Genomic DNA, 14781 nt, shown 5'->3' on the forward strand with positions numbered 1-14781 from the left:
GGAAAGGCCAGAGTGAAGGCTGTTAATAGTTCAGGCAAGAAAAGCAACACAGGCTCCAGAATCAGGGAAGAAATATAAGAAGAATACTTTTTTTTAAGAAAGAAATATGAACAAGTGTTGTACAGATCAGAGGTGCCCAGTCGGGTTGTGTGGGCCCATGGGCCACAACTTATGCCGGGTAGGGTGGGGGTTCATGGGTTTGTTCTAATGGTTTTGGCCCATAGTATACAAATATTCTGTGCCACTTCAAAATAATAGCCCGTGGTGTCTACTGGCCATATCATGAAAGAAAAATAATGAAGGCACTGTATCTTTTAAAAAAAATCCCCTTTTGTAGCACTTCCTTAAAAACAGCTACTTAATGCAACTCTGTCAGTGAGCTCCTGACAGTTCTGTCCTAACGATTCTGATATTAATGAAAGAACTTGGTAGAGGGCTGAAGTGTCTTCCTGGTAAGTGGTTTCGTTTATGCTTTTCAAAACTCCTTGAAATAACTATTAATTTTCTTTTTTTGACCTGATGAGTGTTTTTCATTGACTGCCTATTCTGGTACAAGACATATTAATCAATGGAAGTGATCGATAATGTTTTCAAGCTTTTTTTCTTCCATTTGTGTTTGCTATTTTAAAGAGTCATGATTGTTTGGGGGGATATTTTAGTCAAAGGGAGTAGTTTCATACAAGTATTTAATTCTAAGTACAGCACTCACCTAGGTAGGTATTTCCTTTGGAGTCATAATTACTTGGAAGTTATTGATATGGCCTTTAAAAAATACCTGTACTGGTAATATCCATTAGAAATCATAGTTCAGATTATTTGTGGATTTTCTTTTTTTGTTGTTTTTGCTAAATTTTTCAACATCTTCCACATTGAGAAGCTGTATTTTTTTCCAACCTTATTGAGATATAATTGGTGTATAACATTGTGTAAGGTGTACAATATGACGATTTGACACACGTACAAATTGGGAAAGGATTATCACCATAAGATTAGTTAACACATTCATCACCTCCCATAGTTACCTTTCTTAAATGGTTTTTCTTCTCATGTTAGTTGCTCAGTCGTGTCCTGCTCCTTGCAACCCCATGGACTATAGCTCACCAGGCTTCTCAGTCCATGGAATTCTCCAGGCAAGAGTGCTGGAGCGTGTTGCCATTCTCCTTTCCAGGGGATCTTCTCGACCAACCCAGGAATTGAAACTGGGTCTCCTGCATTGGCAGGCGGATTCTTATGGCTGAGCTCTTTTAAATGACATAGTGATTTCAAAGAGCAGAACAGAATTTTGGTGTTTGACATATTATATTGATATGTTATGGATATGTTTAGTGATAGTATTAGATTGTATCATCTTATGCAAGGTTAAATATTAAAGAGAAAGCTCATTGTGTTTGGAGGATAAATTCTAAAAACTTGTATAAACAGTGTGGTTTGGTGTGCTAAATGAAATGGTAAGCAATGGAGATCCACCACCCGCTCTTTCTTATGTGGATTTGTTTGTTTTTTGTAGTGTATAGAACAGAAAGTTTTAAAACATTTAATGTGGGTCAGTATGATAACTATTTAAAACAAAACTTACTTACAGAGATAAGAAAGGAGATGTAAAATTATAGACCAGGATTCTTAACGTAGGAGTTTTAGAAAGTCTACAGGTGGGTTTCATAGAGTACATTTTATTTGTAAGGTAAATTCACATTTTATGAGAGAAAAAGCGTGTGTCTTTCACCAGATTTTCAGAAGTCTATACGATACCAGAAGGTTAAAAAGCAAAATCACTGTTATAAATGGACAGCCTGGCTAAGGTTAAAAAGATTTTCATTTCCAGAACTTTTTAATACTTCCAGGAATTTTAAAATACTTGACATACTTAAATATACTCAAATTATTTCTGTATTCTCATATGTTAAGTGGTTTGCGTGGTTAACTGTTTAGCTATTTCATTTTTTTAATCTCTTTTTCTAACTGAAGTATATTTACTTTACAGTGTGTTAGTTTCAAGTGTAAAGCAAAGTGATTCAGCAATACATATTTAGCTATTTTAACATTTAAGAAATTTGGAGGACTTCCCTGGTGATCCAGTGGTTAATGCAGGGGGCCGGAGTTCAACCCCTGGTCGGGGAACTAGATCCCACATGCTGCAACTAAGACCCAGCGCAGCCAAAGAAATAATAAATAGATATTTTTTACAAGAAATTTTGTAATGATAGAAAAGCGAAGATAAATCTTCATAGGAAATTTTTGTAGAAAGGAAATTTGTACTCATCAAAATTCAGATGGTAATTTCGATTTATATAAGGTATAGGCAGAAAATAGTTTAAGTAGTCTTTTTTAATTCAGAGGCAAATTAAATAGAAACACTAATTTTGTTTTTTACATATTAATTTTTTTCAGAATTGTCAATTTTTTAATGAAGCATGGTAAGTTGACATTTAAAAATCTTCTTTATTTTTCCTCATTAGATTAATAAGGATATGAGATGGTTGCAAAACTGTTTAATTTTAGGTCTTAGAGACATGCTTCTAAAATTAAGAACATTTCATTTTTTAAATAATGATCCAGATTCTGTTTGATAAACATACTTCCTCTATCCCTTTTTCTAAATCAGTCTTATGCTATATAACTAACTCCTTGCTAAAAATTTATAGAATGAGCACTGGTTTTAGATACTACATTGCAGAGCAGCGGATCTCAACCAGGCTTGATGTTGTCCTCCAGGGCATATTTGGCTATGTTTAAGATATTTTTGGTTGCCACCAGTGGGATTGACACTGGTATCTAGTGGGTAGAGACCAGGGATGCTGTTTTGCACCCAACAATGCACAGGACAACCCCCTACAAAAGAGACAGTCAACTAAAAATGCTAATAGGCTGTGCTGTGGTTGAGAAGCCCTCCTTTACATCAGCAAAATTAAGTTCAACTGGTAATTTCTTAACTCCAGAGTTCTGCCATTGTTCTAATAGGCTTGTGCTGAACAAGACAAGCTGGGTCAAGCATTTGAAGATGCCTTTGAAGTACTGAGGCAGCATTCAACTGGAGACTTTCAGTACTCCTCAGGTAAAGATGTCCGTCTCCTTCTGTTTGTACATCAAATGGCTTGTTGGTCACATAACACACACATGAGAAAAATGACTTGAACAGAAAAGATCCTTTTTACCCAGCGCATCTAGGATCAGTTCTCAAGGCAGAAATCAAACAGGATTATCCACCTTAAACAATTTTTGTTAGGTTTTGTATATTACTGAAACATAACTGATTTATAATATTATATTAATTTCAGGTGTACAACATTGTGATTCACTCCATTATAAGTCGTTCTAAGATAATAGCTACAATTCCCTGTGCTGTACAATATATCTTTGTTGCTTATCTTTCTCATACATTGTAGCGTGTTTATGCCATACCACTGAATTGTCCTTCCCACCTTCCCCATCCCTCTACATAGCCACAAGTTTGTTTTCTATGTCCTAGAATATCTTTCTGTTTTGTTCGTATTATTTTTTAGATTCCTCATATAAGTGATATCATCTAGCACTTGTCTTTGTCTGGCTAATCTCACTAAGCGTAATGTTCTCTAGATATATACTTGTTGCAAATTGCAGAATTTAATTGTTTATGATTTAGTAATGTTCCACTGTATGTATATACCACATCCATTTGTCTGTTGATGGACACTTAGGTTGTTTCCCTGTCTTTACTACTGTAAATAGTGCTGCTGTGAACACTGGAATGCATGTATCTTTTTGAATTTAGAGTTTTCATTTTCTTCAGATATATATCTAGGAGTGGAATTGCTGAATCTTATGCTAGTTATTTTTTTGAGAATCCTCTATACTGTTTTTCATAGGGGCTGTACAGATTTGCATTCCCACTAACAGTGTACAAGGGTTCCTTTTTTCCCCACATTCTCTCCAGAATTTATTGTTTGTAGACTTGTTGATGATAGTCCTTTTGACCTGTGTGAGATGATATCTCGTTGTTTTGGTTTGCTTTTCTCTAATAATTAGCAATGTTGAGAATCTTTCCATGTGCCTATTGGCTATCTCTATGTGTTCTTTGGTGAAATGTCAGTTCAGGTCTTCTGCCCATTTTTTGATTGTTCTTTTTTTTTTTTATTGAGCTCTTTATATATTTTGGAAAGTGACCTATTGTGAGTCACATCATTTGCAAATGTTTTCTCACATTCTGTAGGTTGTCTTTGTTTTGTCGATGGTTTCCTTTGCTGTACAAAATTCTTTAAGTTTAATTAGATCCCATTTGTTCGTGTGTGAGCATGCTAAGTCTCTTCAGTTGTGTCCAACTCTCTGAGACTCTGGACTGTAGCCCACCAGTCTCCTCTGTCCATGGGATTCTCCAGTCAAGAATATTAGAGTAGGTTGCCTTGCCCTCCTTCAGGGCATCTTCCCAACCCAGGGATGGAACCCCCATCTCTTATGACTCCTGCAATGGCAGGTGGGTTCTTTACCACTAGAACAATTTGGGAAGCCCCCCCCCTCCATTTGTTTGTTTTTTGCTTTTATTTCTTTTACATTAGGAGACAGATCTGCCTATTCTCTATGCTAAATAAATGTAGTGTCTCACATATGAAAATGCCGTGATCAATCACATAAGCATTTATCATCGTATACACACACAAATAAAAATTTGACCTTGTCAGTTTCTTTCTCTGTTTTTAAATTAGATTACAAAAATTACCTGGCTTTTATCAACCACCGTTCTCATATCAGAGGAAATTCCAACAGCTATGGTGTGCAGCCTGCAGAGGAACCCATCTATAATTGGAGAACAGTCATAGTGAGTACTTTTACCAGGAGACTGTCATCCCTCAGTAACAAGCAAATTTCCTATTTACACCAGCCTTCTCTTAGTGTATGCTAGCTGAAACTGACTGAAAATTCTCACTTGGGGCCACTTGTGGTGCGAATTTGTCAGGCAAGTTGGGGGATCATCAATGCTGTCAAGAAGGAAACTCCCCTTTATCATTGTTCTTCATCTGACTTCAGACAGGTCTGAATGATTCTATAAAGAGGAGGTATTTTAGGGTTCTCATGTCAATACTTCTCCTCAGTCCATCCAGAAAACTGCAGAAAAGCTATGGTTCCCCTAAAAACATTCCCTGTACTGGCTCTACCTACAATCTTGTATTAGCCTGCTTTGTTTCTCATCCCAAGCTCAGAGCTAGCTATGTATATTGGACCAATTCATTTCTATTTTAGCACCTTCTGCAAGTGGAAGTGTCCCTACCATCTCTTCTGTGTATTTATTTTGCATTGTTTTCTTTTTTTTTATTTTTTATTTATTTATTTTTTTGGCCATGTCATGGCATGTGGGATCTCATTTCCCCAACCAGGGACTGAGTCCATGCCCCCTGCTATGAAAGTGTAGAGTTCTAACCACTTGACTGCCATGGAATTCTCGGCATTGTTTTCTTGATGTATCCATTTTATCAAACAGTCTTAATATAGTACAGTATAAATATAAAGTAGCCTTCATTTTTTTTCAGTCATTACCTTCAACCATGCCATGTCAAATGTCCTTTTTCTGTCCCTGTAAATTGTACTGTCAGGGTCTCTCCAACAAGACATTTCTTTTAAGAGGGAGTTTTGGTTTTACTTTAACCTCTCTCACCTCCCCTTAGGGTTACCAGGTAAGTTATAGGATGCCTAATATTTTTAGTTGCTAGGGCAACCCTACTTCCTCTTTAGATTCTACCCGCAGCATGCACTGCACAGCCTCTTGTGGTTGGGAACTCATCCCCTGCTGTATAGGGATGGCTCAAGTCTAGCCCCTTCTGCCCTATCTTTTTGCCATATGTAATGGTAGAAGCTCAGACTGTTTCCTCCTGCCTCCTCTCTTGGCTCTGCCCTCCTGCAACTGCCACCTGTCTTACCTTGTCTCGCCTTGTCTAGATGGTCGTCCAGTTCAGGAATGGAAGTTTGTCTTCCCTTTTTGCTGGCATCTCCATTTCTACTAGTGATTCTTTTGAATCTTTCTTACTGGTCATTTTTAGGGAAAGGAGGAAAGTAACCCACTCTCCTTTATCAGAAAGAAGGGAGAATTCAGAATGCCTCTCAATTTTGAGGATACATAGAATTCCTTGGTATCCTCTGTCCCTTGGCACTCTCTGTATATGGGTTTGATGCTGGCTCTGCCCTGGGAGACAGCCACTGAAGGCAGTGCTTTTCAGAATTTGAGAGCTGTTGAACATTCTTTTTGCCCTCAGATTTTGACTTTGGCCACCAGTTGGTGGCCGCACAGAAAGTCCCATTTAACATCTTGATACATTATTTGTATAGAACAGTGCTGCGGACCTCTATTTTGAAGGAAATATTCATCAATCTCTGGAGAACGTCCCCGAAAACCAGCTGGTACAACCTGTTATTCTCCAGCAAAAGGGAGGAAAAGGTATGTGGATACATCACCCCTTGCAAAAGAACCAAGTCTTTATCAAAGCAGCTTTTAGGGGATTTCATATCTGAGTTTGGAAATTACTTGCAAAATGTTCTTTTCTCACAACTAAGAATAACTTAACTCTGACAGACGAAAGACTCCAAGCTGTTTATTTTGAATGAGCTTTCCTTTTGCTTCATGGAGATGTTGTAAAGGTGCAAAGTGTCATTCCCTCAAATAAATCTGTGTTCAAGTATAGGGTGTAAGGGGATTTCCCTGGTGGTTCAGTTCTTAAGACTGTACTGTCAATGCAGGGCTCACGTGTTTGATCCTGCATGCCATCCAGTGAGGCCTGAAAATAAAAAAGAATAGGATGTAAAATACGGAGAACAAGTTACTGGTTACCAGCAGGGGGAGCGGATATATAAAGGTAGGGAATTAAGAGGTTATTATATATAAAGTAAGATACAAGGTACATTCTACAACACAGAGAATAAAGCCAATATTTTATAATAGCTTTAATTGGCATATAGCCTTTAAAAATTGTCAATCATTATATGGTACACCTATAACTTATATAATATTGTACATCTTCTATGCTGCTACTGCTGCTGCTAAGTCGCTTCAGTCACGTCCGACTCTGTGCGACCCCATAGATGGCAGCCCACCAGGCTCCCCTGTCCCTGGGATTCTCCAGGCAACAACACTGGAGTGGGTTGCCTTTTCCTTCTCCAATGCATGAAAGTGAAAAGTGAAAGTGAAGTCACTGAGTCATGTCCAATTCTCAGTGACTCCATGGACTGCAGCCCATCAAGCTCCTCCGTCCATGGGATATTCCAGGCATCTTCTATACTTCAATTAAAAAAAAAAGAATAAGGTATATAAATTTTAGGTATAGAAGGGGGAAGTTTTCCATAAATTGTCTTAGCAATCTTATTCCGGTAGTGAAGCCCTAGAGACAGAAATCATCTTCTCTATTAAGTTCCATAGTAACAACTTTATTTCATAAATTTGAAATCCTGATTTCATAAATTGAAGGTGATCTCATCTAACAGGTAAGCAAAAAGTGTTAAAGCAGGATAATAACTTGTGTCGGCCAAGATATGGGCCACACACACTCACATGCATTTTTTTTTCATGTGCATTATTAAAGGGGATATAAACTGGTACAGTTTTGTAAAGCAATTTAGCAATACCTCCCCAAATTTTAAATGTTTATATCTTTCGACTGTTAGTGACTCTATGACTCAGTGGTTGAGTGTGAACTCTGGGTTAATTATGTGAGCCTGGCCAAGTCATTTAACCTTCTGTACCATAGTATTCGTATTCAAAAAATAAAAAAAAGCAAATAATAATAATTGTACACACATTGTAAGATTGCTGTAAAAATTAAGTTAGAAAACCCACATAAATCACTGTGCTTATAGTCTAGTACTATGGATATTTCCTCAAATACCTTAGATGCTTATGTGTGTGTAAATATGTATTAGGATGTTCCTTGCAATGTTGTTTGTGATAGTATACACATACTAAATACAAAGACATGTAAGATGCATCACAACTTTATACTGAAATTTAAAAAATGATGTCATAGCTAAAATTATTTTGTTTTTTAAATTTATATTTTTTATTGAGGTGTAGTTGATTTATAATATTATATTAGTTTCAGGTTTACAACATACTGATTCAAAATTTTATAGATTATACTCCATTTAAAATTATTATAAAATATTGGCTGTATTCCTTGTACTGCATAATATATCCTTGTAACTTATTTCATACATAGTAGTTTGCACCTGTTGATTCTCTATCCTAATCTTGCTCTTCCCTCCTTCTCTCTCCCCACTGGTAACCACTAGTTTATTCTCTATATCTTTGAGTCTGTTTCTGTTTTGCTATATTTGTTAATTTTTAAACTTTAAAAAATTTTTTAGATTCCACATATAAGTGATAACATACAGTATTTATCTTTTTCTCTGTCTGACTTTTCATTTATCGTAATACCCTCTAGGTCCATCTACTTTGTTGCAAATGCAAAGTTTTATTATATTTTTTTATGGATGAGTTATGTTCAGATGTATGTGTATATACATCTTCTTTATCCATTCATCTGTTTATTCACACTTAGGTTATATCCATATCTTGGCTATTATAAATAATGCTGCTGTGAACATTGGGATGCATGTATCTTCAAATTAGTGTTTTCATTTTCTTTGGATATACACCCAAGAGTGGGATTGCTGGGTCATATGGTGGTTCTTTATTTTTCTTTTTGCCACTCCATATGGCATGTGGGATCTTAGTTCCCCAACAAGGGATGGAACCTGAGCCCCCTGCATTGGAAGCACAGAGTCTTAACCACTGGACCGGCAGGGAAATCACTGGTAGTTCTTTTTTAAGCTTTTTGAAGAATCTCCACACTGCTTTTCACATGGCTCTACCAATTTGCATTCCCACCAACAGTGCATAAGTGCTCTTTTTTCTCTATATTCTTGCCAACACTTGTTATTTGTGGTCTTTTAAAAAAAATTATTGTTTGCTTATTTGGCTGTGCCAGGTCCTAGTTACCAGGGATCACACCTGGGCCCTGTACATTGGGAGCGCAAAGTCTTAGCCTCTATGTCAGTCATAGAGTCTTAGCCTCTGAACCACCATGGGAGTCCCGTTCATCTTTTTGTTGATAGCCATTCTGATAGGGTGAGATGATATTCATTGTGATTCTGATTTGCATTTCTCTAATCAGTATCAATGTTGAGTATAAGAAGATTTTTATGTTCCTGTTGGGGCCATTTGTATGTCTTTGGAAAAATGTCTCTTCAGGTCTTCTGCCCATTTTCTTAATGGGATTGTTTATTTTTTGATATGGAGTTGCTTGAGCTATTTACATATTTTGGATATTAACCATTTATTCATGTCATTTGCAAATATTTTCTCCCATTCAGTAGATTATTTTTTGTTTTGTTGATGGTTTCCTTTGCTGTACAAAAGCATTTGAATTTAATTAGGTCTCATTTGTTTATTTTTGTTCTTGTTTTCTTTGCCTTAGGAGATAGATAAAAAAAAATATTGCTACACTTTTTGTCAAAGAGCATTCTTCCTATGTTTTCTTCTAGGGGTTTAATGGTTTCTGGTCTTACATTTGGTTTCTGGTCTTACATTTAAGTCTTTAGTCCATTTTGAGTTTATTTTTATAAATTTGTGAGAAAATGTTCTAAAAGTGAAATCGCTCAGTCATGTCCAACTCTTTGTGACCCCGTGGACGGTATCCCACCAGGCTCCTCTGTCCATGGGATTCTCCAGGCAAGAATACTGGAGTGGGTTGCCATTTTATTCTTTTACATGTTCATACTTAAAATTATTTTAAATGAATATTTTTTGAGATAACTAGTTTTGTTCCTATAAAACAGTATACTGTATCCTAGAATTATAAAATCTAACTATGCAGTAAAGTCTAATCCAGAAAGGAATAATGTATGATATCACAGAAGTAAAGTGAATCTCCTGAACATTACTATTAAACATTGAATAATGGCAGTAATTTAATATTAGGACAATAACGCTTCTACCTCTGTCACCTATTCTTTTTTTTTTTTTTTTAAACAAACCAACTAAGTCCAGAGTATGATGCCTATATCTTTTCACTGATGGTTTGGGCTGTGGATCTTTGCAATTAGGGAAAATACAATTTACTATTTTCTGTTCTTAGAGTTGTCATCCACCTGAAGTTGTGATACATTTTAAATAATGAAATTTCAAAATACTTCAAGAATTCATTATTGGGACACTGAGCAACTTCACTTTCTTTCTTTCTATAGTTCCTTTTGGAGAAGGAAATGGCAACCCACTCCAGTGTCCAGTGGAGAATCCCATGGACAGAGGAGCCTGGTGGGGCTGCAGTCTATGGGGTTGCAAACAGTCAGAGATGACTAAGCAACTATCACACGCACACACACACACACACACACACACACACACAGAGAACATATATAATTATTAAAATGCAAAAGAGCATACTTTAAGTATTGAAGACGAATGAGCTCTGAATACCATTTTGATTTGGGTTTTAATCCTTTGTAGTTCCATAATTCAAGAGTAATAATGCTCATGAAAATTTCAGATGATTCAGAAGTATGTGAAGAATGAGTGAAAAAATGTTTTCTTCTCATGCTATCCCCCAGAAGTAACTGTTGTCAACACTTTAGCATTTCCTTTATCTATAGCTAGTCTCTATATTGGAGAAGGCAATGTCGCCCCACTCCAGTACTCTTGCGTGGAAAACCCCATGGACGGGGGAGCCTGGTAGGCTGCAGTCCATGGGGTCGCTAAGAGTCAGGCACAACTTGAGCGACTTCACTTTCACTTTTCACTTTCATGTATTGGAGAAGGAAACGGCAACCCACTCCAGTATTCTTGCCTGGAGAATCCCAGGGGCGGGGGAGCCTGGTGGGCTGCTGTCTATGGGGTCGCACAAAGTCGGACACGACTGAAGCGACTTAGCAGCAGCAGTCTCTATGATTTATTTAAGTTCAATGATTTATTTAAGATATATTAGACACTGGAAAAAGTACAAAATACTATATCAATTTTCGCTTTTAAAGGATAAAGTATTAGTTGCTTGGCTGTGTCTGACTCTTTGCAACCCCATAGACTGTAGCCTAGCAGGTTCCTCTGTCCGTGGAAGTTTTCAGGCAAGAATCCTAGAGTGTGTTGCCATGCCGTTCTCCAATATGCATATGATTATATATGCAAAAAATAAATTATTTTCTAAAGATATGCAGACTAGATTGGAGTTTTTACTTTCAGCTTGTGCTTTTGTTTGAATTCTTTTATCATATACCTTTATTTTCAAAACATTAAAGTTCAAACATCTTTTTTTTTCAAAATCGAAAACAAACTTTAAAAGATGAGGATCCATTATAATTGATTTGACCATTGGATAAGAGCCAGAGAGCTTGTTTAAGTCTGTGACTTTAATTCATAATGTGTTTTTTGGTAAGTCCCTTTCATTTCTCAATTCATAAACTCAAGATAATATAACACAAAAGATAATCTTTGAGGCTTTTGGATGAATAATGACTGATGTATGAGTCTTACACCCCAGAGACTGTTTAAAGCAGTTTGGGAATCCACTCTTCTACTTTCTCAAGGGGAAAATGGAATTTGGCCATGGAAATTTTAGCTGCTGACAGATCTGGTGGACCATGGTGTTTATAGGCCAATTCAGAAGTCATAAAACGGGTTGTCACATTTGTTCTCTAACCATCCAAACAAGCAAAAATCACAGCAAATCTTCCCAAAGTTTCCTTTCTAGTTACTCTGAAATATAAAGGGCTGTGTTCCTAAAGAGATTAGAAGCTCTGGCAGTATCATTTTATTTCACAGCAATGAAAAACATCACAATGCTCATTGTCATTTCTCATTAATAATGTCAGAATGTCATGAAGATATTTTGGCATTTCAACTTTGCTTTTTTTCTATTTTTTTTTCAAGTAATTATGCAGAACCACAGTTAGAATTTTTACATAAGTCTATTACTGATTTCACTTGTATTTGCACAACATATTACATTTTACAGAATGCATTCACCTTCTTTACCAGATTTGACTTAACTTACTTGAATAAAGCTGCTTCAAATGAGTTGCCTTTTGGAAATGTCTTTTGCGGCTTCTCCTTTAAACAAAACAACTATTTGTCTGTGTCGGGTGTTAGTTGCTCTGTGGCATGTGGGACTTAGTTCCCTGACCAGGGATCGAACCCACATCCCCTGCTTTTGAAAGCCAGATTCTTAACCACCAGACCACAGAGGAAGTCCTGAAACTTCTCTTTAGAATCCCTAAACTTTGTAGGACATTTTGCTCAGTCTTGTTCTGTAGACAGTTTAACATAAAACTAGAAGTCGAGATTTAACTGTAAAGAAAGACCACATGACAGATGAGAGACTAGGGTAAAGGGGCTCCATGCTTCCCTTTTCCAGTGAAGGACTACAAGATTTTGGACAAGTTCCCCAACAAAGAAAGTTTCATCTGGAACTGCAATAGGCCAAGTCCCATAAAATGATACCATAAATACGTTCTAAGAGGGTGAATAGGAGGAAAACCAGTCCCAATGGAACTTTCAATTCTGTATTCACTCAACAAATCCTTCCTGAGAAGGTGCTCTGTGTAGAGCCATGGTGAAGTATGACGTTGTTTTCCTCTGTTTTAGGCAGGAAGAAGCTCCGACTGTTTGAATACCTTCATGAATCCCTATGTAATCCAGAGATGGCATCTTGTATTCAGTGGATAGATCAAACCAAAGGAATCTTTCAGTTTGTATCAAAAAACAAAGAAAAACTTGCCCAACTCTGGGGAAAAAGAAAAGGCAACCGGAAGACCATGACTTACCAGAAAATGGCCAGAGCACTGAGGAATTATGGAAGAACTGGGGAAATCATCAAAATCCGGAGAAAGCTAACTTACCAGTTCAGTGAGGCCATTCTCCAAAGACTGTCTGCACCTTACTTCTTGGAAAAAGAGATCTTCTATTCACAGTATGTTCAACCTGATCAAGGATATCTCAGTTTAAATAACTGGAATGCAAATTATAATTATACATATGCCAATTACCATGAGCTGAGTCACCCTGATTGCTAAATATACTCTTACATTTCATAATTTTCTGACATCAGAAGTCCCTACAAGTTTTAGGATTTTTCTCTAAAAGCAAATACTGAAAAAAAAAAAAACACACTTCATGATTGCTATCTTTTATGACATAGCATATAATCTATACTAACTTGGGGAGAAATTTTGCCAGCTCTTTAGAATGATTATCCCATTTGAAAGTATAGACTAAATGTCCTTCCTCTTATTAGTAACTATGCAATTATTTCTTTCTAGATTAATAATACCAGTGGAGACCATTTGATTTGCATATTGGTTAAACCTTATTTTCTTGTCATACACTCAGACCAAAAAAAAAAAAAAGAATCACTTTAGCAACAGAACAAAAACTGATTGCCTGTGATGGTGTTCCTGCTAAATTATATTCAGGGCTTTAAAATTTTCAGTGGCTAAAACTAGAACTAGTATATGATCCAGCAATTCCACTCCTGGATATATATCCAAAGAAAATGAAAACACTAATTCAAAAAGAGACAATTTTTTTTTTTGGCTGCACTGTGTGGCTTGTCAGATATCAGTTTCCCAACCAGGCCTTTGCAGTGACAATGCCAAATCCTAATCACTAGACTACCAGGGAACTCCCATAGTGACATTATTTACAATAGCCAAGATATGGAAGCAACCTTCTAGCCAACAAGAGAATGAAGAAGATGTGGTATACACACACACACACACACACACACACACACACACACACACACACACACACAGAGAGAATATTACTTGGCCAAAAAAGTGAAATCTTGCCATTTGCCACATGGATGGACCTAGAGGATATTAAGCTTACTGCAATAAGTCAGACAGAGAAAGACAAATACTATATGTTATCATTTATATATAGAATCTAAAAATTGAAACAAATGAAAATAATGAAATAAAAGCAGACTTAAAGATATAGAGAACAAACTAGTTCTAAGATATAGAGAACAGTAGGGGGAGGGCTGGGGGGAGGGGAGCAAGATAGGCATAGAGGATTAAGAGGTACAGACTACTAAATATAAAACAGAAAAGATACAAGAATGTAATGTACAGCACAGGGAAGGTAGCCAACATTTTAATAGCTTTGAATAAAGTATAACCTAGAAAAATATTGACTCCCTATGTAGTACATCTGAAACTAATGTAAATCGACTATATTTCTATAAAATAAATAAAGATTCAAAAAATAAAAACTGCATTGGCTATCCTCTGCACCTCGGACCTCATGGTCTGTAATCCTTCGGCACTAAAGAAATGATGGTCTAAGGAAAATGTCACCTACAAACTCCAAAGCTTACATTTACTGCAAATCATTTCCTTGCTTTTCTCTCTTGGCTTTGGGTAGATCCAGGAGCTAAAGTTTCTTGCTCTCCTGCCACTCAGCCACAGGGAGGTGCTCTTGCACCATTAGTTCTCGAGCCCAACCCTGGCTCATGATCTTTCCTTGAACTAGTCCGGTTAAAGGAGGCTGAAACAGTTGAAGCCAGAGGGTGGGGGGAAGGCTTTAATAAAAGATGGAAGCTTGCAAATAATAAACCCAGGAGCGGAGCCGGAATGTGGGCAGTCTTGCATGGAACCTGTCCCATAAGAAACTCCCAGAATAAACTCTGTTTTTCACTTGCTGCTTGGCAGGTTTTTTAAGTCACTTCAGTTGTGTCCGACTCTTTGTGACCCTATGGACTGTAGCCTGCTAGGCTCCTCTGTCCATGGGATTCTCCAGGCAAGAATACTGGGGTGGGTTGCCACGCCCTCCTC

The 14781-nt window shown here is 37.0% G+C and overlaps 1 protein-coding gene across 1 annotated transcript; it reads left to right on the plus strand.

Moving 5' to 3' along the window:
- The first annotated feature begins 385 nt into the window (after positions 1 to 385).
- Positions 386 to 14219, plus strand: SPIC (Spi-C transcription factor). The gene is made up of 6 exons (XM_027965834.3): positions 386 to 452; positions 2389 to 2414; positions 2959 to 3052; positions 4677 to 4789; positions 6292 to 6400; positions 12590 to 14219. Exons 2-6 carry the CDS (start codon positions 2412 to 2414, stop codon positions 13015 to 13017), a joined length of 747 nt encoding a protein of 248 aa, XP_027821635.1. The 5' UTR covers positions 386 to 452; positions 2389 to 2411; the 3' UTR covers positions 13018 to 14219.
- Positions 14220 to 14781: the final 562 nt, after the last annotated feature.

Source organism: Ovis aries, chromosome 3 (genome assembly GCF_016772045.2).
Source record: "Ovis aries strain OAR_USU_Benz2616 breed Rambouillet chromosome 3, ARS-UI_Ramb_v3.0, whole genome shotgun sequence".
In the NCBI taxonomy this organism is placed as follows: Eukaryota; Metazoa; Chordata; class Mammalia; order Artiodactyla; family Bovidae; genus Ovis; species Ovis aries.